Source organism: Leopardus geoffroyi, chromosome C1, assembly GCF_018350155.1.
Source record: "Leopardus geoffroyi isolate Oge1 chromosome C1, O.geoffroyi_Oge1_pat1.0, whole genome shotgun sequence".
Classification (NCBI taxonomy): domain Eukaryota; kingdom Metazoa; phylum Chordata; class Mammalia; order Carnivora; family Felidae; genus Leopardus; species Leopardus geoffroyi.
In genome coordinates this window covers 17,664,742-17,690,250 of record NC_059328.1, presented here as the reverse complement: position 1 = coordinate 17,690,250, position 25,509 = coordinate 17,664,742, and the positions used below count along the sequence as shown (strand labels likewise).

General features: G+C 47.4%; 1 protein-coding gene across 1 annotated transcript; it reads right to left on the bottom strand.

Annotated features, from left to right (window-relative positions):
• Positions 1-8,490: 8,490 nt before the first annotated feature.
• Positions 8,491-25,082, bottom strand: ELOA (elongin A). The gene is made up of 11 exons (XM_045482152.1): positions 24,868-25,082; positions 20,025-20,081; positions 19,076-19,182; positions 16,666-17,851; positions 16,168-16,282; positions 15,262-15,417; positions 15,072-15,169; positions 13,712-13,892; positions 13,264-13,375; positions 12,379-12,554; positions 8,491-11,098 (listed from the first exon to the last, which is right to left on the bottom strand). The coding sequence occupies exons 1-11, from the start codon at positions 25,018-25,020 to the stop codon at positions 11,037-11,039; spliced, it is 2,403 nt and encodes an 800-aa protein (XP_045338108.1). The 5' UTR covers positions 25,021-25,082; the 3' UTR covers positions 8,491-11,036.
• Positions 25,083-25,509: the final 427 nt, after the last annotated feature.

Genomic DNA, 25,509 nt, shown 5'->3' with positions numbered 1-25,509 from the left:
TCTGAATAAGTCACTTTCCCCATCCCGAGACTTCGTTTTGTCATCTGTGAAGTGGGAATGATGATATGTTTCATAGAATTATAGAATCACAGTGAGTATTACATGAAATAAGGAAGTGAAAGAACCCAGCACAGTGGCTGACACATGGTAACAGCTGAGTCAGATCTTGGTTCAAATCCAGGCACTGCCAACTTGCTAGCTACGTGGCCTTGGGCAAGTGACTTAACTTCTCTGAGTCTCCATTTACTACTTGTGAGGTGCAAGAATTGGACTAAATGACCTTTAAGTCCCCTTGCCGTGTGACATATCAGAGCAGGGTTTTTTGTCAAACGGCTGGTTGTGACCCATTATTAGGTGTTAAAATCCGTTTAGAGGATTGTGACCAGCATAAATAGAATATAATTAAAAATTCAGAATATATCACACATTTTAAGTCTCAATTTATAGAACTTTCATTTCAGTTTGGGTTTGAGTACCCAGGTGCAAGGTAAAGTGTTTTTCACGTCGTGGGTTGAAGTCAAAAGAATTGGCAGCCACTGTTTAGAGTTGAAATGATTTTTGGATTCAGGGTCAAATGCATTCTTACTGCTGGTGGGGAGAGGGAAAGACGGAGGATGTAGAGAGAGTTATGGGATACTCTGGATACCCCTTGCCCTTCATGTCTGGCTCTGGGGTGTCCAGACAAGAATGGGGGCAGGTGAAATACAAATCAAAAGATCCATCTGTTTAAGTTCCATTCAAACATATTTTGATGTCCTAGTTCAATTTTGTGTGAAATAGGTGAGCTGGGTTCTGGTTCAGAACCGCACAATGTCATGAATTATTCCTGCTTTCCTATCACAGTTTCAGGCCAGGGGCCTGGCACATGGTAAACACTTTAGTAAATATTTGTTTAATTGAATGATACTCTCAGTAGCCTTTCTTTGGAAAGACCGTGGGACTAATACAGGCCTTACTTACTCAGGATATCTACTCACTTCTGGTTTCTAGCCTGTCATTTTCATCTTTGTCATCCTTTACTGATTTGATTTGTTAAATTTTTGTTAACGTTTATTTATTACTGAGAGACAGAGAGACACAGCATGAGCATGGGAGGGATAAAGAGAGGGGGAGACACAGAATCCGAAGCAGGCTCCAGGCTCTGAGCTGTCAGCACAGAGCCCGACGCGGGGCTCGAACTCACAGACCGCGAGATCATGACCTGAGCTGAAGTCGGCCGCCCAACCGACTGAGCCACCCGGGTGCCCCTCCTTTACTGATTTATTGAGCACTAATGTGCCGAGAACTATACTCATGATTTTGTAGATTACCTGGGCAATTCTTTTCTGGGCCAGTTTGGCTCGGGCTGGATAGCTTGGAATGGCCTCACTCACATGGTTGGTTGATGTTGTCTGTCAGCCGAGGTGATGGGAGCCATATGCCTCCAGTAGGCTACCTGAGCTTAGTCACATGGTAGGAGCTATAGAAGCAAGAGAGGGAAGACCCAATTGCACAGGCACTTTTTAACCCTTGCTTCCGTTATTTTTGCTAATGTGCCATCAGCCAAAACAAGTTTCGTGGCCAAATCCAAAGTCAAGGGTGGAGATACTGACGTCACCTTTTGGTGGGAAGAACTATAAAATGCTATGGCTCCTTTCCCCCTCCTCCCCAGTATATCTGTATTAATTATATTTTGTTGTGTGAAAAACAGTTAACATGTATCTCAAAGTTTCTCTGAGCCAGGAATTTGGGAGTGGCTTCGCTGGGTGGTTCTGGCTCAGCTCTCTCACGAGCTTAGGGTCTTTCAAGGCTTGACTGGGCTAGAGGATCCACTTCCAAGATGGCCACTTACATGGCTGTCAGATTGCTGCAGGCTGTTGACTGGAGGCCTCAGTTCCTTGTCATATACACCTCTCCATAGGACTGCTTTGCGTGTCCTTAAGACAGGAGAGCTAGCTGTCACCAAAGCAGAGAGAGCAAGGTAGAAACCACAATGTATTTTACAAGCTAGCCTTAGGAATCACATACAGTCATTCTGGAATATCCCAGGGTTCCACAGATTTGGTCAGCCAAATTCAAAGTGTCAGGGAATTATATAAGGTTATGAATGCCAGGAGATAGAACTCATTAAAGGCTGGCTACCACACTACCATACATATTAAGTGACTGTTGACAATATCTTTACTTTTCTCTTATACTTAATTGGTAATTTGAAGATAAAATTCGTTTAGAATTTTGAAGATTTTGCTGTTTTCTTCTAGCTTTGAGAAGTACAGTGCCATTCTGATTCCTGATTTTTTATATAGATCCCCCCCACCCCCACCACCACCACTGCTCCCTTTCTGGAAGCCTTTAAGATTTTCTCTCAGTCCTTAGTATTAGAAAATGTGATGATGTTGTGCTTTGTTGTGGCTTTTTGTGATCCACTGTGCTGGATATCAGATGGACCCTTTCAATTTAGAAACCTTAGAACAGGGCGCCTGGGCGGCTCAGTCAGTTAAGCGTCTGACTCTTGATTTTGGCTCAGGTCATGATCTCATGGTTGTGGGATCCAACCCCGTGTCAAACAATGCACAGAAAGCACGGAGCCTACTTGGGATTCTCTCTCTCCCTCTCTCTGCCCTTCCCTTGCTCTCTCTCTCTCTCTCTCAAAATAAATAAACATTAAAAAAAAAAAAAAGAAAGAAAGGAAGAAAGAAAGAAACCTTAAAACAGAACCTGAATACACAGGTTAGGACATCTGCACACATGTGCCCAAGGCCTCTTGCAGGGAAACATACTTAAAGGTATAAGGAGAAGAAGAGGGGAGGGTGGTGAGGGTCCTGCTTCTCTCCCTTCCCCCAACTTCTAGTGCAGAGCTCTGAGAAGCCCAGAAATTTGAACGTGGCCTCCCAGGTCATTGTGAAGGTTTATTTTTGTAGGTAGCAAAACAGACTGTATTTTGTATGACAGTTCATGAACTCCATTTATAATTTTTTATTTTATTTTATTTTATTTATTTTATTTTTTTTTACATTATTCTTTTTTTTTTTTCATTTATAATTTTTTAAATATGCCTCCAGTTGTACTTTTGTCCCCATCCTACAAATATTAGGTATGGCCTGCTGGGCAAGTTGCTTAGTTTCTCTTCTCAGATTTGTCATATCTAAAATGGGGCTAATAAGAATACCTACTTTGTAGGGTTTTATTACGCGGGTCATGAGAGATCATGCATGGAAAATGTTTGGAACAACACCTGGTCAGTAGATTGGAAAAGGTTAAACAGTGACTGTTGGTCTCTACTAAGAGCAAGGTTTTTGACTCAGCGCCCCCGTCTGCTTGGATGGGAAACTGCAATCGCTTCAGCGGGCCGAATTTGGAGGGAACCAGCAGTTACAGAGTATTTTGGCTCTGAGTTGGAAATAATGCCTCTGCTAACTGGCCTTACTCGGCCTGTCCCTTCTCCTGCACTCCTACCTTGCAGGGACGTCTGAGAACAAATGGACATCCTCACTGACTTCTAGGACTGCCTGGGGCAGGTAGGAAAAGTTTCCAATTTGTTTCCTTCTCTCATTCCCAGGTCCCTTGTAAACTTTTCTACGGTTCAAGAACTGCTAAATTTGTACCGGCTGTCTTAATTAGGCAGGGAGAAATGAACTGTTTTACTTCTGGATGCCTCTGTGTGGCTAAGAGTGTGGTAAAAATATAGCCAGCAACCACACGGTGCTAATAATGCGCCAAACACTGTCCCGAGGGCCTTGCTTATATTATTTTCTAATCTTTATAACTGCAAGTGTCCTATTATTATCCTCATTTTATGGATGATGAAAATAGAGCACAGAGAGGCTAAGTAACTTGCCCAAGGTCACACAGCTGGTTAGTATTGTAACTAGGACTTAAACCCAGGGAGTGTTTATGCTCTTAACCACATTGAACCTTCTCCAAATATTAATTAACATTACTGAGTACTTACTAACTGCCAAGGGGAGACCCCAGAGCTCAGGCCCTTAACCACCATGCTGTACTTACCAGCTAGGTGACCTTGGACAGTCATTTTCCTCAGAGCTTCCGTCATAACAACAACCCTCTACCAAATGCCCCTTCCATGTGGGGTACTTCACCGTATTCATCATCAACATCCTGGCTAACATGTCCTGAACTCCATGTCTCAGGCACTGTTTTAAGCACGTTACACATTTTAACTCATGAAATCATTACTTAATAGCTCTGCAGGGTTGATATATTTTCCTCCTTTTTGGAGGAAGGAGCAGAGATACAGAGAAGTTAAGTGACTTGCTCAAGGGCACACAGCTAGGAAGTATGGGATTTGAAGTTGGGTGGCCTTGTGGATTATCTGAGGATCTAGGCTGTTGTAATTGCTTTTGGAGTCTTTGGTGCCGTTAGCAAATATTTCCAATTCTCTGTGTCCACGCACACGGAGGGATTGTACTCTCTTATCCCCTTGAATTTAGGTGCAGTCAGTGAAACATGATGGAAATGATGGCTGTCACTTCTGGACTTAGCTTAGTGGCCAGTGTGGTATTCTTCATTCGTCTTGGAAACCTTAGCAGCACGGGTGGGTGCCTCCCTTAGCCTGGGTCCCTGAGTGAGGATGATGTAAAGTGAAGCCCCAACAGACCCAAATTGGACATATAGCAAAGCAGACCTTTGCTGTTTTGAGCCACCAAGACTTGGGAATTGTCACTATAGCATGCCCAAGTCCAGGGTTCCGTATCCTCAGCACTATTGATATTTGGGGGTCAGAAAATATTTTGCTTGGGCGGGGGGGGGGGCTGTCCTGCATGTTGTGGAATGTGTAACATTTTTCCACGTGTCTTGGTAGGGGTAGAATCACCTCCGGTTAAGAATGACTGCCCAGCCTATCCTAATAGTCTGAATATCCTGCCAGTCCTAAGTAAACCCTGTTTAGGTATGATTTCCGTTTTATTTTTAAATTATATTTATTTCTCTTCGAAAGAGAAAGAGAGAGGGAGGCAGAGGGAGAGGGAGAGAGAGCAGGCTCCCCGCCCAGCACAGAGCCCAACACGGGGCTTGATCCCATGACAGTGACATCATGACCTGAGTCGAAATCAAGAGTCAGACGCTCAACCGACTGACTGAGCCACCCAAGAGCCCCTGTTTCATTGTTTCGATATGTTGTTAGATTCTGCTAATATTTAGGGTAATCACGCCAATATTCATAAATAAGATTCGTCTGTAATTTTTCTTTTTTTTTGGTTCAGTCTTTATCCATTTTCCATGTCTGCATTATCCTAATTTCAATAGCACTTTCCTTCCTTTTCTTTGCTTTGGAATAGTTTAAGTGGCATTGGTGTTACCTGACTTTAAGGTTGAAAGAATTTCCCTATGAAACCATCTAGAGAAGAGGCTCTACAACTGGTTTGTCTATTTCTTCTGTGGTAAGGAGGCTGTTTAGACTCTAGAGGAGTCAGCCTTGGTAAGTTGCTTTTGTCTGGGAAGTTATCCACCCCGTACAGGTTTCCTGATCTGTTTCATACAGTTGTGGCTCAGGGTTTTAAAAATGGGGAAATTTTACAAAGAAGTCTAGATTTCTGTCTTGTCTTTAAAATTCCAAAGACATAGCTGCAGGTGGAGCTATAAATAGCTTTCATTTCCTGTTTCCCCACCCCCCTCCTACCATCTTATGCCAAATTCCTGGCATGTGAGTTGTGATTCCTGAGACAAGAAGGAATTAGGTAGAGTCTGCCTTTTTCGTGGCTGTTAGGGGCTATATAGCATAAGGGCCTGAAAGAATAGACGGGAGTCCAAAAACAGAAAAGTTGAAAAACCCTGTCTGAGGCAGCATCGACTAGGATTTGGATGATGAGGAAGGACTTGCTGACCTCTAAGTGGTTCTCAGCTCGTGACCCTAAAGCTTCAGTTCCCATCAATAGGAAATAAAGCTTTTCCTTTCATTCTAAATTTAGAGGGAATGAAGGAAGGACATTAAAACGTATTGAGCTCCCTTTCTCTCATTGGATCCTTACAAGAATTCCTATGGGGTGTGATCATTCCCATTTTACAGGTGAGGAAACTGAGTCAAAGAGGTGTCACAAAGCTAAAGGATAGTGGAGCCAGGATTTGAACCTGGACCTAACTCCCTTTAAAGCTCATGCATTGTTTTTCCATTACACTAGGCATTCCCAAACCAGGCTGTTCATCAAACTCACTGGAGAAAGCCTATGAAAAGTACTTATCTCCAGATCCTACCTCTGACCTATTTGAACAGATTTCTGCCGTGGGGCCCAGAAATCTGTATTTAAAAAAAATTTTTTTTTTAAGTTTATTTTTAAGAGATGGAGAGACAGAGTGTGAGTGGGGAAGGGGCAGAGAGAGACAGGGAGACACAGAGTCTGAAGCAGGCTCCAGGCTCTGAGCTGTCAGCACAGAACCTGATGCGGGGCTCGAACCCACCAGCCATGAGATCGTGACCTGAGCCGAAGTCCGACTGAGCCACCCAGCGCCCTGAGAAATCTGTATTTTAAACAATGATTTGTACAGTTATCTGGCTACTGTTTTCCTCTACTAGATGGAAGTTCCAGGAATGTAAGGGCTGTGTCTGTCTGACTCAAGGACATGGAGCGGGGGCAAAGTGTACTGTGTGACCAGATGTGTAAGCTTCCCAGCTCTGACCAGTAGGGCAGCTGCAAAGAGCTTGTGGCAAATTAGCCAGGGCATTTCTCAAACTTTTTAATAATGTACATTTTAAGAATTACTTATTGTTTGGGGCGCCTGGGTGGCTCAGTCAGTTAAGCATCCGACTTCAGCTCAGGTCATGATCCCATGGTTCGTGGGTTTCAGCTCTGCATCAGGCTCTGTGGTGACAGCTTGGAGCCTGGAGCCTGCTTTGGATTCTGTCTCCCTCTCTCTCTGTCCCTCCCCTGCTCACGCTCTGTCTCTCTCTCTCAAAAATAAACAAACATTTTTTAAAAATTTAAGAATTACTTTTTTTTCTTTTAATGCACACGCTGGGGGGGCCCCAGAGAAACAGAGGTGTAGCTTTATTAAATTTTGATGTCTGAACTTTCCACCCAAGTTTTTGAAAGGGGTAAAAATAGTAGGCATCACAGAAAGGGAAGTCCAGGAGCCTGTGAGGACAAACTGCCTGTTTCACCATTTAGCCAAATAATCTGAGAGAGACTCAAGTGGATGTAGAACCCTAGTGGAGATAGGCTGTGAAGGGGACATCTGTCAAGGTGATAAGCCAGCGAGAGGGTTCTTTTGGGCATTAATTACATGCAGCCAAGAGAAGAAATCATTCTTAGCAACAGTTAGGGGATCTTTTTGCATCGGAGGTCAGCTTTGCTCCAAGGGCCCAACCTGGGGATGTGTGATTATATAGGAGATGGGTAAATGTCACTGACAACACGTGCTTGGGACAAAGGCCGACACACAGCGCTGCTCACTACCGCCCATGCTTGTGTCAGCTTGCACACCTTCTCTGTGCTTCAGTCTTCTCATTTTAAAAGTGGGGCCCTGACCACCTACCATGAAAGATCATTGTGGGAACCGAGCGAGTGTATAGGAGTCAGAGCAGGGCCTGCCCCCCGTGGCAGGTGCATCCCCAGTGGGCCCAGTGACTCTTACCGGACACGCGTGCCAGACTTGTGTGCCACTGTGTATCCCAGGGTCCCATCCGGGTGCTGGCTCCGCAAATGCTGAATTAATGAGTAAAGGACAAAGGGCTAACTTACAAACTCCGGGTCGTCATCCATCAGATCCCATGTTCCATCGTTTAATGTACAGAACTTCTTACAGTGAGAATTCGATCCAGTAAAGGCTGGGAAGAGGTAAGCCCGCACGCCAACAACGCCCTCTTCAGGAGAGAAGGGTAACAACAGTGTGCCGCTGGGGGATTGTAGGTTTGATGCAAGATCCAGCCCCGTGTCTGCAGGGGCCGCAAGCTGCAAGCACCCGAGCCCTGGCTCCTGACGCTGGGTAGTGATGGGTAGTGATGTCCGGATGCCGAGGCTCCTGCAGCTCAGCCAGGGCCAAGGTGCGGGTGCTTATCAGGTCTTTGCTGACACGACCCTTCTGCACAAGTTGTCATCATGCTCCTGTTAGGAAGTCAGTGGAAGATGGAGGAGACGAACCCGGTCCTTCCCACCCTGCAGTGACCGACTGACAGGTAGGGTGGCACACACTTTACAGTCAGAGAATCTGGGTTTCAAATCCTTTCCTTTGCTGCAGGTTGGCTGCGTTATTTCATCCTTGAGCCTCAGTTTCTGGCTGTAATAAGGGGTTAATCTCTCAGTCTCAGGATGACAAGGGACAGTGTCTGGTACCTGCAAGGTGCTTGTTTTCATCTGAGTTTCCTCCCTCTGCTCAGGGGTTCTTTACCCTCAATTCTCATCCCCCAGTCCTGCTTTGCTACAGACCTAAAACCCAACATCCTTGACGAAGCCCAGGCCAGGGATTAAGCTCTGCCTCACAGCCTGGGAACCACACACTCTGCGACCAGCTGCCATTCTGGGACACGGTAAGGGAGAAAGGAAAAAAGACCACAGCACGTGGAGTTTTGTTTTGTTTTTTATTTAGACATGGAATTGTCCTTCCTTTTCATATAACTTATCTAATTAAAATATTCATCTTGGTAGTTACCACAAAAAAGTAACATAGAAAATTGTATTTACATTTTGGGACCAAAATACAAAGGAAGAGCAGGCAGATACCTTGCTCTGTTCCCTCCCACTTCCCGGAAAGAGAAAGCCCGAAGAAACTGCTCATTACACCAAGGATCACAAAGGGCTCATTTGTAATTTGGTGATTCCATTCGTATGTAGTGTAGCACAGGAGAAACAAAATTGCACACGTTTTCACAAATGAGACCAAAGGTTCGACATCATCCTGTTTTGTGTCTGCTCTGCAGCCATTTCAATAACCCAGGTGAGAAGGTTGTTCAGAAATTCGGCTTTTTCTCTTCCCTCCTTACGCTTCTCACCAAGTCACATCCCTGATGCAGACACTCTTGGAGGAGGAGGGAAAGATCTGGCTCTAGGCAAACAGGGCCGATCAAAAGTCTTTATGTGCTAAAAATGGGTAGTGATGTCGGCATGAACAAACAGATGTCCTTTCCTTCCTCCCTGCCTAAAGACTCCTAACAGAGGAAATTAAATCACACACAACCGAATCTGCAGTGTGAAATACCGGTTTCAATGACAAAGACTTGAACACGTGGCTAAGAGACAAATTCAAGCTGGTGGACACCTACGGGAAGCTACTCCAGGCCAACAGATGTCTGGCACCTGACCCAGATGTTCACTTGGCATTCGGTAAGAGGCTTCCTAATACCAGATTTGGGGAGCAGGCCCGGGCTGGGGGTGGAATGCAATACAAGCGATCAAGAGAAATCATGTTTTCCCCAATTCAAAAACACAGCAAATTAAAACAGGGCAACCCTTGTGTCCTGTTGCAACAGGCACCCTGCACAGCAACGCACACTGAACAATGCAGCTTCTGCTGCACAGATTCTCTGCCGGCTCCGGAATCTTCAAAGTTAGCCTGAGGTCTCCGGGATGGTTAAAAGCAGTGGACCCCATATTCTGGGCTCTGAGGGGGCTTGTCAAGAGGGAGCCTGCCAAGCTCCCGACGCTGTCCTACTAACCACGTCCTCAGTCTACCCCTTGGGTGTCTGGAGGGCAGGCACCTCAAACTTACAGCATCTGCTTCCCCTGGGTCACAACCAAGCGGGTTCCTACTAGACCAGCGCTCTCCAGCAGCCAGGAAGAGCGCTGACACTGGCCTCCTAAGTGATGTCGTTCCTCTGTCAGCTTGCAAGTGAGATCCTCCCTTCTCAGACCTGATGGGTGTCCCCCGCGTTCTCCCCCATCCTGACACTAACAGCTCAGACACTTTGCCTAAGTGGGCCGTTCCCTCCAAATTCTGGCTTAAACACCCTAGAAGTAGAGAGTGCTTCAGCTACAGAGTTCTCTGCAAAACAGCAAATTCCTGTGCTCTCCCAATCACATGATCTTACCTTTTAAAAGAAAGGCAAAAACAAAACCCATTTCCAACACAGCATTACAACCTTTAAAACCACTCACTTCTGTTAGCAGTTCACAGGGAACACGAGATTAAAGTGCTGGCTTTTCAACCTCTGAAGTTGTGGCGGGTGGGGGCGAGGGGGGGGCACAAAAAGCCCTGCCGTGTGTTCATGTCTCCCCCCTGCAAGCAGGGAGGAGGGAAGATAGGGGAGGGAAAAAAGCCCTAAAGTTTTGAATCAGAAATTGTAAAAATGTTGGGGTTCTGTGCAAATTGATCCCCCAAGTTTGTGTCCTCTAGTGAGCCTCAAAAAGTGGGAACTGGCAAAAAGGCTGGGGAAAAGACTCGAGACCTTTACAAATAACCTCCTTTAATAAATACTATTTAATGAGGAAGAAAGAGATGCACCTGCATAGGAACTCAAGCAACACTGAGAAGGGCCTCCGAGGAGGAGCTCAAACACTCCACGTCGAGGCGGCCCTCTAGGGCGGGCAGCCCAGGACCCGTTCCTCACCCTCCGTGCAGCAGGCAGCACACAGGCTCTGAGGATGCCCAGCCCTCCCTCTGGACCAGGGTCCACTCAGGAGAGCTGAACTGGGACAGGGGAATGGCTTTCACTAGGTTTTTATCTCATTGTAATAAAGAACCCTGAAAATAAAAGGCTAAGTGTTTGATAGAGGACCTAAAAAAAAAAAAAAAAAAAAAAAAAAAAAGTAAAGAAAAAAAAATACTGGGGGTAATATAAATACAATCTGGGGGCAATATTTATTAATTAAAACTATGTCTTATGGTTTACAAAGAAGCTAATTAACAACAAAAGTATAATTGACCTTAAAATCCTCAGTAAGACTGAGGCTTCACATCTTCTCCAGAATTCTGAAGTGTTCTCCAGGCAGGGAGGCAGTGGCTGCGGCACGCATGTTCACAGGTGCCCACACCTGCAGACTGTGCAGGATTCGGAGACCAGAAGGTTCCTCGGAGCAGAGGATTCTGGTCTCCTCTGGAAGTTCCATTCCCCAATCCCCATTGTCCTTGTACTCCTCCCCCAGATTTCATCTCCAAGGTGAGTCCTCAGTTTATCGTCGGGAAAACCTGTTCTTGAAAGCTTTAATCGTCTTGGCCATCATCGGGGCGATTTCTGTGGGAAGAGAAATAAGGCGGTGGTTTCAGATTGTGGCAGTTTAGACACACACTGTGAGTGGTTCACAATCAAGGCCAAGCCTTGCTGCTCTTGGCTCTGCACTACCAGAAGAATGGGTACAGCAGTAACCATTTCTGATTTCTAGCACCACAACAGCTCCACTTCCTGAGCACCTGCCGGGCCCTTGACGATCCCCGGCTCTAATTCCAACCACGTCCCCAACCTCCCAAGAGACTGGCCGACCTGCCCCTGGTTGTGCAGTAAGCGGAAGGACTAGAATTTAATACCTAAAGGCCAGCCTGGGCCATAATTTTACTCTGTTCCACCACCCCCCGCCGCCAGTATCCAAACCAGCAAAAAGCAGCCCCTCTCACTCCCATCTGTCCAGTGCAGCAACAGGTCTAAGATGTGCTCAGTGCAGACATCACCTGTGGATGGCTGGCCTGCCCTCCTGGATGCTTAACCTGAGCACAGAAGCTTCTGCCAACACTTCTACCTGCCCGTGGGTCTTGAAGTGAATCCAGAAGCATGTTTTAAATGTTTATTTTTGAGAGAGACAGAGAAAGAGAATAGGAGAGGGACAGAGAGAGGGAGACAGAAGATCTGAAGTGGGCTGTGCATTTTAAATGCTGATTTTTTAAATTTATTTTTGAGAGAGAAAGCATGAGCAGGACAGTTGTAGAGAGAGAGGGGGACAGAGGATCTGAAGCAGGCTCCGAGCTGACAGCGACGAGCCCAATGTGGGGCTTGAACTCACGAACCATGAGATCGTGACCTGAGCTTCTGAAGTCAGATGCTCAACCAACTGAGCCACCCAGGTGCCCCTTACAGAAGCATGCTTTTAACAGGCAGACACCCCCTTAGAATACTGGGGACAGTCTATGGTAAAACTTAATAAAATATAAAATACTCACAACTAGATATGAAAACACAAAACTCAGAAGCTGGCATGATAGGTCGTAAACCCTCAATAAGATGGACTACAAGCAGTTAATAACTGTCACGAACCCCTGGAGAAACGTTAACCGCCTGGAGAAACAGGTTTACACGTAGGTAAACGAAGCGGCGTGCCAAAATGAGTATGCACCGCAATCGTTATTTGCAAGAGGACTCGTGCACTGCAACCAAAGCAGGGGAAGGAGGCACCCACATCGAGCCCAGCCACGCGCAGAGCACGTATGCCTCGTCTGGCACGCCCGGCGTAATACGACGATAAAGATGCTACAGAGCTCAAATACCGTTTTGAAATATCTGGGCGTGAACCCCAAGTCACTTACTCTTCACAGTCGGTTTCCTAGGATCATAGGAAACAGTGCTGAGCACGGGAGCCAAGTGGGCACCGCTGGTGCTCGGACCATCATAGGCGGGCTCCTCGGGGCTGGCGCTGAAGCTGTTGCTGCCACTGCCGGACGGAGTGTGGCTGTTTCCTGTGGGGTATGGGGCTGGCTTAATCCTGCAACACAGAGCAAGCTAGTTAGTCCCGAGTGTGACGGATCTGCCCTCAGCACCGACAGCCTGAAGCTGGCCTCTCTGAGGAAGACCCAGTTTTGTGGCTCTGACCAGTGGACGCGAGCACCTGAGATCCTGGTGATGACACAGAGACGACAGAATTTAGCCCTTCAGAATGAATGATCATCTCAACTCAATTTTTACCCTTTAGGTGTGAATCCGTATTTTTCAAATGCTAATGTGACTTAGATTATATAGTCATCACAGCAGCATGGTTTATTTATTTATTTTTTTAGTTTTTAAAAAAGCAATCTCTACCCTCAACATGGGGCTCAAACAACCCCAAGGTCAAGAGTTGCATGCCCCACTGACTGACCCAGCGAGGCGTCCCAGCCGCCGTTGGTTTAAATGGGGAAAGGGGAAAGCACGAGGGAGTATCTCCCAGAAGCCAGGTCCTGTTCTCCATTGACTCTTGACCCCCTGAGAGGCAGGAATAATTGTCCACCTATGCTGCAGTCACGGAAGTGGTGGCTCGGGGAGGGCACGTGCTGAGCTGGTCAAGGTCGGCCTCCAGAACCCTTGACCTGCACTGCCATGCTCTCACCCCAAAAGTGAACTGCTTCCTGCCCCTGGGCTGCCTCGAAGGGTTGGGTAACAAGCTCCCGGGGTTCTTTTCCGCAGGCGCAAGGAGACCCTGGAGGTGCAGAGCTCACCTAATTTTCTCAGGCACAGCTGCTCCTCCGGTTCCAAACTTCTCCTGTCTCCGCCGAACATCACGAGGGGGCTTGGCCACAGAGTTGACAAAGGCCATCTTTGCCTGCCGGCCTGTAGAGAAATACGGAGATCGATACCTGCCTTTTTGAGCAGAGACGCTACTGTTCTTTTAATAATGTACACTGTTAAGAGACAAAACCTTCCCAGGTGCTCCCAAAGCTAGGAGATTATCAACGCCGAAAACCCCTGTAGGCAGCAAGTGTACTGACGGAAGACACGCTCCATCCCTGCGCCCCTTCTGCAAAAGCAGGCCAGATACAGGAGCCAGAGGCTACGTGAGCCCAGCCCACCAAGGCCCTGCTGTCGATCAGAGCACAGGGCTCACTGTTTCGCCAGATCACCTCATCCTGCTCGGCTCCCCACTGCCACCCCCTTGCCCCCCTCTACCTTTGGGCTTATTGGCATGTGCAGATCTGATATTCTTTGTCAGTACTCGTAGCCGCTGCTCCCGGGCATCCTGAAGCCGCAGGTACATCTCCCGCCACGACTCATACTCTTCCGGCCTTTCTTCCTTAAAGTCTCGGTGACAATGAACTTTCCATAATTGATCTGTTTCCTCAATTAATACCTAAAATCAGAACCAGGGCATCATTTATATGTAAGCACTCTGACAGATTTCTTTTCCATCCTTCATCACCTCAGGCTGACCACTTTCCTCCTAATGATTTTTTTTTTGGTCCTCGTAGTAGTAGTATATTAAAATACCACAATTCTAGAAAAAAAAAATCACTATATTAAAAACACGTTAAGGGGGCATCTGGGTTAACCCAGGTTGGTTAAGCGTCTGTGCTGACAGCACAGAGCCTGCCTAGGATTCTCTCCCCGCTTCTCTCTGCCCACCCACCCCCCCCACCTCAAATAAACTTAAAAATCTTAAGTGCAAGGCACTGTACTAGCTGCTTTTGGGGGGTTGTGGGACTAGGAGAGAAGACAACACAGAAACTAGCTTAAGATCAGTCTTTCTCTGGGGCTCCTGGGTGGCTCAGTCGCTTAAGCATCTGACTCTTGATTTTGGCTCAGGTCAGAAGCTCATGGTTTGTGGGTTTGAGCCCCATGTTGGGCTCTGCGCTGACAGTGTGGAGCCAGCCTGGAATGCTCTTTCCCCCTCTGCCCCTCCCCAGCTCGTGCTCAAGCTCATGCTCATGCTCTCTCTCTCTCTCAAAATAACTAAATGAACTTTAAAAAGGAAAAAAAAAAGATTAGTCTTTTCCTTTAAGGAAACCAGTGACAGGTAGACCTGGCATGAAGTCACATCCAGGCACTTCCCCGGCACTCCCTGCAACTATCACCCGCAAGGGTTCAGAATTAGAGACAGCCAGCTAATGTGACCGAATGATCCTTATGTCCCGGCGTTACACGAGATATCTGGACAGACCTGGACGCCTCCGGGACACACCCAGCCGACCTGTGCTCTTCTATATTCACCAGACACCGAGTGTCGAAAACAAAGCTCTGTCCCTGCCCTGGATCCCAGAGGCCGAGCTGCCACAATTCTCCCTTGACCTGTGACCAGGCGAGCTAAGGAGAAGGGTGGGTAACGTTTTCCCGGTCCTTTTGAAGCTCACTTTGAAGCCAGAGCAGGTGCTAAAAACACGCACGTTTACAGGCCCACGGGCAAACCAACAGGCCCACAACAGTGAACCGACCCGTGCCACCGCCCTTCACCCACTATGGATTCAGAGACAAAGCTACTTCTGGAGACGCGAGCCCGACGAGGGCCCTCTCTGCACCCAAACAGGATACTCACGTGATTGCATTCCTCTATGCGGTACAGTTGATCAGGCGTACACCTCTCCAAAACAGGTTCGAGGACAGAATACGGGACGCCTCCCACTTCAAAGATCGCTGCAGAGAATCAAAGGTGGAAGTGTCGAATATTGGCCGGCCCCGCCAAGGCCACAACGAGGTTAAGAGCAAGAGAAAAGCGTGGGACTTACAATCGATGTTGTTTTTAAGTACCCGGATGCACTGCTGGTGCAAGGTCATCATTTTGGGGAGATAGGCACACTTGGAGCCGGAATACACCTGCATCTTGGAATTCATTCTCCGTCCGGTGAATCCAGCTTCTTCCTCTTCCTGGGGTGAAGACAGTGCTGCAGGGCAAGGACAACAGGACCGCGCGTCACACAGGGCACTAAGCTGTGCAGGGAAAGCTCTCCTTCTCTCCCCCCTCCTCAGCCTCCCACTGCCCTTTCCCAAAGGCCACCAGGGCTACCGGTTTTTTGTGTGTATTCTTCTAGCGAGTCTATGCAAAAATAAGTAAATACGTATTTCATTCCTTTTTCACCGATTAAAAAACCCCCACTATCAACTTTTTTCATTTGCCACATTTTAGAAATCATCCTATGTCAGACACAGACCTTCCCACATTTTTTACAGCTATACAGGAGGCCACTGTGTGCGTGACCACGGTTCATGTGATTTGTCTCTTGCTGAGGGACCCTTATGTGGCTTCTAATTCTTCTGCTATTAAAACTAGACCTTTTTTTTTTTAAAGATAAAAAGCTCACGTGCAACATATGAAGGGTAGCTAGTCACCGCAGCAAAGATTTACTGAACATTCACCACGTGGAAAAACCCAGAGTTAAGAGCTTTACCAGCATTATCATTTTTAATCCACTTAGTAAGTCAGACAACATTATCAGGTCCACTTATGGAGCATGAGACTGAAGTCCAAGGAAATGATTACCCAAGTTCATAGAACGTGAAGCCAGAGCTGGGATTCACACCCAAGCCGTCAAACTCCAGAGCCCAGGACACTAGAAAGCTCACCTAAATCTTATGACATTGTGACCAAATTTTTAAAATCTTTGTTCCATTCAGAAAAGAATGCAGAAAATTACCTTTTCGCTTTGGTGGGAAGGAGGACATCAATTCCAGAGTAGGAAGTGGCCGGTAATTGGCCTGGATCACGGGTAACGGGAGGTCTGGCAACACGGGCACTGCATCAGCGGGGACCTGCGGTGAGAACACCAGTAACTGGACAGCCCGCTGGGCAAGCACAGCTCCCCGCCCTCGGCCGACTGCCAGCCGCGGTGACCAGGCAGGCGACTTCACGGGCAGACCCAGGCTGGAGGAGGGCCGTCGGTCAGGTCTGACAGCACCGAGGGCAGGAGATACACTGGGATGGGCCCAGCACAGCGGGACACCTCTGAAGACACTCAGCTTGGGTACTAGCTACACCCTGGCAGCACCTCCAAAGGCCTGGAGGCGATTACTTCAAACTGAAACGGCAGGCCACGAGAAAGCCAGCCAAGCACGACAGCGGCAAGACAAGTCCTGGGAGCTGTGCGGGGCCAGATGCTCTGTCTGGGAAGCCACCAAGGGGCTGAAGGGCTTACCTTTTTCAGCTTGGCTGAATCGGCTCCAGCTGGCTGAAGCCTCTCGGACTTGTTTTCATTTACCTTAGGTAATTTCTGAACGGAGTCCAAGTTTTTATTAGTGCTTTTCGAATCAGTTTTTTTAAGTCCTTTTTCTCCAAGAGTCGTGGCTGAGGCTTTCACACTCTTTTTCTTTTTCTTCCGGGGCTGGTCGTAGCTGAGGTAGGACTCAAAAGACATAGTGGGCTGCTCAAATTCATCATCCATATCTGCCTCCTCAACCTTAGGGAGGGAGCCCACTGACTTTCTATCTGAATGAGAAGTTTTTACCTTCCCGTCTGAAGTTTTTAGGTTGTTGGAACCCCTCTCTTTCACCTTGGGCAGCGGGTCTCCCGCCCCCTTTCCTACATCTAAGCTGTCTAGACTCTGCTTATTTTTGTCCGATTTGGTTTTCTCTGGGTCTCTGTGCTTTGGCTTGTTTTTAAGGTGGTTGTCTGAAGCAACTTCCAAGGGGGGTAAAAACTTCTTCTTGGTGCTGCCCTCTTTCTCCTTCTCTTTCTTGACACTAGAGGGTGGTTTCTCCTTCGTGCTATCCCCTGAGAGCGGCCTTCGGTTTTCCTCTTTGGAGACAGACTTGTGTGATTTCTCTCTGCTCAAAGATGCCTTCCCGTCTCCCCTGGCATCCACTGGACGTTTTTCCTTGTAAGAAGATCTGTGCTCCTTGTTCTGACTCACAGCCCCTTTCCCCTGGGGATCCCCCAGGTGTCGGTCCTGACTGACCCCCAGTCTGTCCTGAAAGGCATTACTGTGGCCTTTCCCAGGCTTCTGATGTGGGACAAAGGGCTCAGGATCTTCCTCCGGGGATCTGTAATGGTCTGTGGACATTTGATGGGGACTGGCAGATGACGGAGGGGACTGAACATGGCCGTAATCAGAAGATTCGTGGTCTGAAGAGTAAACGGGGGAAACTCTATGCAACCTCTTTCTCTCGTCTCTCCTCTCTTGAACGTGAGACACTTTGTGAGTTCTCTCAGGTTCCGAGAGTTTCCTGTGTTTTTTCTGCCTGTGGTCAGGACTATAGGATTGGCTACTGGAGGCTTTCCAGTTTTCCTGGTAGTCCCCCTCTGTCTCCTCCTTCTGAACAGCATCCCTGGGGCGCTTCCGGGAATTGCTCTTGTCAAAGTCCTGTTCATCAGGCTCAGAGTTTCTAGAATAAAAGAAAAAGCAGATAAAGCAGATATAAATCTCAGTGTAATCTTTGTTCAGAAGACAAAGTCATAGAACCTGAACTCACAAAAATAGATGGAAACAGATGCAGAGTTAGAAACAAGGTCTTGGGAAGAGGGTGAATGGATTCTGCTCTATGATACTCCACTGTTGTGAGACTGGGAAAACTCAAATATTCAACAGATGGAAAATGATACGTTTAAGTACAGGATACAAAGATCAAATATCTTGAGGACATGAAAAATGCTTTGAAGTTTTTCAAAACAGGGACAATTTAACTTGTTATGTTAAAAAGGGGGCTGGGGCGTCTGGGTAGCTCCACAGGTTAAGGGTCTGAGTCTTGATTTTAGCTCAGATCATGATCTTGTAGTTCATGGAATCGAGCCCCGCATCAGGCTCTGGGCTGACAGTACAGAGCCTGCTTGGGACTCCTGTCTCTCTCTCTCCCTCCCTCCCTCCCTCCCTCTCTCCCTCCCTCCCTCCCTCTCTCTCTCTCTGCCCCTCCCCTGCTCACCTGTGCAGAAGTACACAAAATAAATAAACCAACCTTTAAAAAAAAAAAAAAAAAGATGGGGGTAGGTGCTATTGGGACACCTGGCTGGTTGGAGGATGCCACTCTTGATCTCAGGGTTTGTGAGTTCAGGCCCCATGAGGGGTGTAGAGATTACTTAAAAATGAAATCTTAAAAAAAAATGGAGGGGAGCAGGCCATTGTTTATATAGTTTGTTCCCAACTGTATACAAACATTTTTTAAAAAGAGGAGAGAGGAATGTCTGGCTCTTAATTTCAACTCAGGTCATGATCTCACAGTCGTGAGATCAAGCCCTGTGTTGGGCTCTTCAATGAGTGTGAAGTGAAGCCTGCTTGAGATTCTCTCCCTCCCTCTCACTCTGCCCCTCTCCCCTGTGTGCATCACACACTCTCTCTCTAAAAATAAAAAAAGAGTAGAAAGAAACATATCAAAATACTAATAATGCTTATGTTCAGACAGTAGAATTACAAAAAATTTTCATTCTTATTTCCTTTTTTTAATATTTTCTAAAATCCTATAATGATCATGAACTATTTTTACAATCAAGGCCAAATAAATGTTTTAAATAAGAAGGCAGAGAAGGAATAATAAAACGTATCTGTCTGGAAACATTCTAGGTACCATATTGAAGCATGAGGTTGAGCAAACCTACAGAGTAATCAACGTTCTTACCGCTCCACAGGAACCAGCTTCTTCCACTGGGCCACTAGGTCCCTGGCAAAGCTTCCGACATGCTCATGTTTTCGTAAGCTATTTACTGTTTTCCCAACCCCGGTCTCCTACAAAGTTGACAGAAGAATTGTTAGAGGGTTGTGGAACTAGGCTCACAACTTTCTGAAGAAATAAGGCCTCTTGCTTTGAGAAACTCCTTCCTTAAACATATGTTGCAAGTCTCAACACAAAATTACTTTGTGTCTATGCCTCAAACCTCTAATGACACACAGTAGCAAAGCACACAACTCCAAAGAGAAAAAACAATATATTAAAATACTTCCAGAACTTTAACAATAAATAACAAGAGTGATTATGGCAGGTGGCAGGCATTGAGCTAAGAGCTTCGCATACAATGTCTCAATGAGTCCTTAAAACAACTCTGTGAGGCAGGAATCTGTCCAGTTATTAGCCAGAAGTCCTAGAACGTGGATCTGAACCCAAGACTAACTGATGCCAAAGTCAAAGTTCTTTTAATTTTTTTTTTTAAATTCTAAGATAAAATTCACCATTTTATTATTATTTTTTTCAATTAGCAATAATCGTACCTTGGGTAAACCTCATTGGCCATGATAATGCCACACTGTGCAAAGCTCATTTTAACCATTTTAAAGTGTATGGTCTGTTGGTTTCCAGAACACTCACAATACTGCACAACCATCACCTCTGATTCCAGAACATTTCCGTAAACCTACAGAGAAACCCCATTCCTCCCAACTTCCTCCACCTCCCTACTTTCGGGCCTATGGATCTGCCTGTTCTGGACATTTCACATAAATAGAACCATACATTATGTGGCCTTGTGTCTGGCTTCTTTCACGTTCAAAGCCCATGCTTTTAACCTTACTGTACAATCCCTCCCAGTGGGAAGGGGATGGAATATAGTTATATAATATCTAACAGTTCTTACCGCAAGAATGTCTACTGTAATAGGCAAGGTGGAGAGTTTCTTCAAATATTTCAAGAGCTGTAGAGAGAATAAAATAAGCATTAATTTCTATAAAATCAGAATCACTCACTGGAAGAGAATATCTGACAGTTAAGTGCTTATTGAGTTCTAAGTGTTGTACAGTAATAAGTATGGTTATTATCTCTATTTTACAAGTGTGAAAACAGGCTCAGGAAAGTGAAGTTACTTGCCCCAGGATGCAACAAGGGCCAGATACACGCAGGTCTGTGGCTTTAGATTGCCTGCTTTCAATTACTGTGCAACACCAAGGTGAGAGAAGACTTAAAGAGAACCAGACCTACCAACTCTAACAAAAATCAACAACTATCACTGCCCCAGTTTTGAGAGAGAATTTCTGAGAAAGGTACCAATTTAGGGAAATTACCCATGAACCCAGCACAAAGGAAAGTAAGGAGAAGAGGTTTCTCCAGGAAAAGGGTATCATGTTTCCAGGAAGAGTCACAGTTTAACAGAATTGTTTTTTTGATACAAGTGGGAATTTCAAGACCTGCGACAAGTTGCCAGAATCAGAGCTTTGCTGGTGCAAATGGTGAACACAAAATGTCTGGGTAGATTAGAAAACTGATCTGGGTTTGGCCACATTTCCTTTCTGTAGTCCTAAAACTAGGTCAAAATCAGGATAGCAGAGCTGTTGAGACAGAGTTCCGGAGTTGGGGACACGCTTCAGTTTGGCCCTGTCATCGCCCTGCTGGGCGATCTTGTGCAAGTCATTAACCTTCTTGAACCTCAGTTACTTCATCTGCAAAAAAGGAACTGATCCTGTCTCTTTACAACGTTACAAGCTGTGAGGATTCTCAGAGACAAACCATGTGCAGTCCTGGGCCACAGTGCCTGGAATAGTAACAGTGACTGCCCCTTACATTTCCGCATCAGATAACAAGATCTGCCCCCTTTCCACCATAAGAGCTCCATAAATGTTTTGGTGTTTTTTTTTTTTTTTTAATGCTTATCATTAATCATTTCATTCATCAACTGACAGCTCTTTCAATGTCTCCCCTTGATCATCAACCAGAGAGTCCCCAGCTAATTCCTACTTACTCCATTTGTACCCTAAGTTATGATTGGCGATACCTTTCTAGGACACGTGTGTATGGATATAAAACACACTTAGCCTTCAAGGGGTGCTGCAATGTACAAAAAATAGTAACTGTGACTACCTTCACATTTCAGCATCAGGTAAGATCTGCCCTTTTCCATGTGTAAACCAGTCTGTAATTGGTATGCCATATTGCTATTAGGTGTAGGAGAAAGTATGTTCTTCCGGTCATTCTACTTCAATAATTACTCAACTCAGTCTCTAGGCAGAGCAACTGGATCACCAGTGATAATCTTGTTTGGCTGGGAATAAATGAGAAGCCAAGGGATGTATCTAGGGAGTTTCACCTTCATAGCTGAATGAAAATTACTCTCCACTTCAAATTTGATTACCACCATCATCCATCCAACTCAGGATAAAGTTTATGTGTGTTTCTGGTCACCCAAGCTATGGGTGCAAAGATTAATGCTAATTCCATTTCTTAAAGGGAAATTCAGGGTCATCGTAGAGGTTAAAAATGGGTTGTCTCCCCTAATGCCATTCCCTGGAAGATATTTATATACCATCTATTGTGTGTCCGCTACTATGCTAGTAAATTCTTACATGTGTTACTGCATTTCATCTTGTTAACCAACTCTATGAAGTGGATACTTTTCTCCCCATTTTAGATACTGAAACAGTCCAGTAAGGTTAGGTCCCTTGCCTAATGAGCTAGTAAGTCAAGTGTGTCTACAAAAGCATGAACTACAAAGACAGGAGAAACATCCGACACAATGACACTGTCCTTAGAAAATAAGAAAATAGAACAGGAGCTTATGTGCCTGGAAACAAAGCTGAAGAGCTCGTCCTCAGTATTACCTTGCCAGACAGTTTAAAGTTCACAGAGTAAAGGAGGTCACCACAGGGAGTCCCAGGACCTCTACAAAGCCAACATATACAGATGGGGCCAGAAGTCACTGAGGGAGTGTTCATCTCAAAGCCTAACACTAATTGTGAAGTGTAAATGCTGCCTTTCTGCTTTGCTTTGGGTTAGCAGGGGTGACTTGAAAGCAGACAAAACTAAAACCCTGGAGATTTTCAAAGTGACTGCGTGCACCATAAGAGAAAAAGGGCTCCAGAGCCCTTCTATTTTCAATGAGGTTCAAGAAAGAACGAAGCAGTACCAAGGTAAAAGCACTTTGGGCATCCTCAGGTAGGTGGAAACTTGCTGTTATCAAACCAAGGGACCAACTGCAGAGTTTGCAAGAACTGATAATAGCTCATTGAGAAACGCCAAACATTTGCACAGCACACGCTTAGGAATCTCAGCTGTCCTTTGCACACCCCTTCAACCCAAAGAGCAAAAAGATGTTCGTGATGTTGACCCCTTGTTCTCCACTTGCTATCTGTGTTCTCCGTAGTTTTCACATTCAAAATGTAACGCAGGACAGGTAACTTTACCACCCCTGAAAACTTGTTTCCAATTAAATGGTAGGAGCCAAGTGACCCTGACCTGATACCTTTTCCTCAAGTAAGCCCACATCACTGATAGACTTAAAGCAGAAAACAAAGTTACAGTTAAACACCTACGTTTAATAGGAGTAAATCCATGAACATAGGTCTGGAATCAACCCTTTGGCTAATAATGGTTTGAAAATGCGAGTTAGCTGCAAAGTCAATACTGCTATATAATCATCTTGCAATTTCAAGAACAACCTGTGGGAGCTTGTTGGGTTAACAGAAGGCTGAGAAGGCCAGTGTGCCAGCTTGCAGTTTTCCCCTCTGCAGTTAGCTCATTTCTGAATGCCAACTATTGTGTCCTTTGCAAAAAGGATCTCCCAACATTTTCTCATCTTCATAATGCAAAACCAGGAGTTCTGGATGATCTGCGATCTGGGAAGTGAAAGCCCAAATACTCATGATAATCACTAATAATTTAAGTAGGATGAGACACCAACAAACCTTTTCCTAATTTGAAATTTCATGCACATCGACTACTAGAAGAGCTACTTCAAAATTTAAATTCCAGTGGAAAAGGACTATGGATACTACCTGGCACTTTTTTTTTTTTTTTAAAACCTTATAGTAATAAAGACCAAACTGGCAGGGAGGGGGTAGAACATAATACTGCTTTAAGGTTTTAAACATCAGTCACAAACCTACAGTGTTCAGGAAAACCAGCTAGTGCTCGGAAATAACGACCACTTATTAGATGTCCACAAAGGGTTATTGTAAAAAGAAACTTGTAAATACGTCTGGCCACTGGGAACTGAAGCTGCAACAGAATATATACCATAAACTGAAAGCATTTACGTTTTCACAGATTCAAAACTAAGATGGCTTCCTGAGCCATACCTCTTTGAGCCAGGTATGCGTAAGAAGTTAAAGAGTGGCCTGATGGTGAGCTACAGCGTACAGCTTTCAGAAGTGGAGAAAAAAAGCCACCTCGGCCAGGCGCCAGGCTCGAAACAAGGCGAAGAGAAAGGAGTCCTTCAAAAACAATCAATCTGTAGAGTGGTGACTAAGATCTACTGAGCACTTCCTATAAGACTGGCCTTCCCCCCTGAGTGGAGTCCTAGGAAGCAGGTGAGCAAACAGACTCAGCAAAGAAGTCCCCAGTGTCCATGGCTGGGAAATGGATTAGAACCCACACGTTACGGCCACTTCATCTCCACTCCTTTCCTCCATTACTCGGTCTTCAAAAGGCACTCTGGGGCTCAGAGATCCAACTCAGGACCTGCACACTCCAGCCAGAGTGCTCAGGGGAAACGTCTGACACCTAAGTGTTTTCATCAGTGTACTTCAGTTTTCAAAAAATTCTAACATCCAGACACTGTCCCAGACACTGGGAAGCGGGATAAAGTCGAGAGAGTGGGAGGAATGCATTTAACTTAAGAAAACTGTCTAAAAAACAAAACAAACCCCTGAAAACTCGCTGAGTGCAATTAAAAATGGTTGCCCATCGTGCACAGCAACGAGGAAAGGTGGCTCTTACCTTTCCATCAAGGCCAGAAGGAAAAGAGCTGCTAACTCCTAACCCTTTTTTTTTTTTTTTTTTTTTTTTTTTTTGGTTTGTTCCAATTGCAACCAAGTTCTTAGGCGTACCTGCAGCTAGGGGACGCGAGGTTTATTTTGTTTTGTTCTGAAAGGATTTACTGAGAAAGCGAAAAGGTCCGCGTTCTCGCATCAAGCCGGAGAGCCGTACGAACGTCTCTGAGAGACGCAGGACCCCACACCGAGCCCAGACTCCACGGGAGCCCAGGCAGAACCGGCTCCTTCTCCCTCCGGACAAACGTCCGAAGACACTGAGCCATCGCACACATTTCGCAGCGAGAGGGTCAACTCCAGCGGGCTCGCCCCTCGGGGAAAGCTGGCCCGGGCCGCCTCCGGAGCGGCTCCGGGGGGCCCCGGCCGGCTCGCCGCGTCCGCCAGGAGCGCGCCCCTGCCGCCCGGAGCCCGCGGGCGCCCCCGTCCCGGGCCCGGGAGGCGGGGACGCCGGGAGCCGGGGGGGGAGGGGGGAGCGGGGGGGGAGGGAGCCCGGGCCGGCCGAGGCCCAGCGCCCTCCGTGCGCCCCCCGCCCTCCGCGTGGGCAGCGGCCAATGGCCGCGAACTTCCCGACCCAGGCCGCAGCCCCCGGCGGGGCCTGGCCCCGGGTCCGAGCCCCCGCGGCCCCGGCCGATCGGGAAGGGGCCGCGCCCGGGCCCGCGACCGTTACCGGGCCGCGCCGCGCCCAGCGCCCGCCCCGCTCCGCGCTGCCCGCTCGCTCACCTTCTTCGGGTCCGGGTTCGCGGCCAGGCGCGCCTGCAGCTTCTCCACAACTTGGAGCGCCGACTCCGCCGCCATCGCTGTCACTGGCGCGGCCTCCTCGCCGGAACTGGGCTCGCGTCGCGTCCTCGGGCCGCAGCTCCGCCCTCCGTGCATCCCCGGCGGAGACGGAAGCGACTGGCCCCTTCCGGGCCTCGGCGGCGGCGGCGGCGGTGGCGGTGGCGAGGCGGGGGGGTGGGGGGGGGCCGCGGGGCGCGGGGGGCCGGCCGGCTGCAGGCCCCGCCCCCAGGGCCGGGGGCCGGGTCCCCAGCTCCGGCTCGGCGGCCGCGTGCAGGCAGCTGGGCCGCGTGGGCCCGGTAACGCCGCTCGGGTCCTCGGCGCGCGGAGCCCACGGCCGACCGACCTCTCCGCCGTCCGGGCACCGCGGAACGCAGCCCCCGCGCCGACCCTGCCTTTAAGAGCCACCCTCGCCACGCCCCCGGGCCGTGAGCCACGCCCTGATTCACACCTGTCAGCGGTTCCGGGCCGGCCCACGGGGAGTCCGGCGAGCCGAAGGGCAGCCACTCCGGGGGGAGCGCGCTGGGCTCCAGTGCTCCGTCGGGCTACCTTAATTTCACCCTCAGCGCAACCCCATTTTACAGATGA

Excerpts from the sequence above, each read along its gene's own strand:
- ELOA (XM_045482152.1), bottom strand. The coding sequence starts at position 25,020 with ATGCACGGAGGGCGGAGCTGCGGCCCGAGGACGCGACGCGAGCCCAGT. Across the intron at positions 16,283-16,665 it reads ATTCAGCCAAGCTGAAAAAG|GTCCCCGCTGATGCAGTGCC; the intron begins GTAAGCCCTTCA and ends TTCTCACCGCAG. Across the intron at positions 13,376-13,711 it reads ACATGCCAATAAGCCCAAAG|GCCGGCAGGCAAAGATGGCC; the intron begins GTAGAGGGGGGC and ends ATTTCTCTACAG.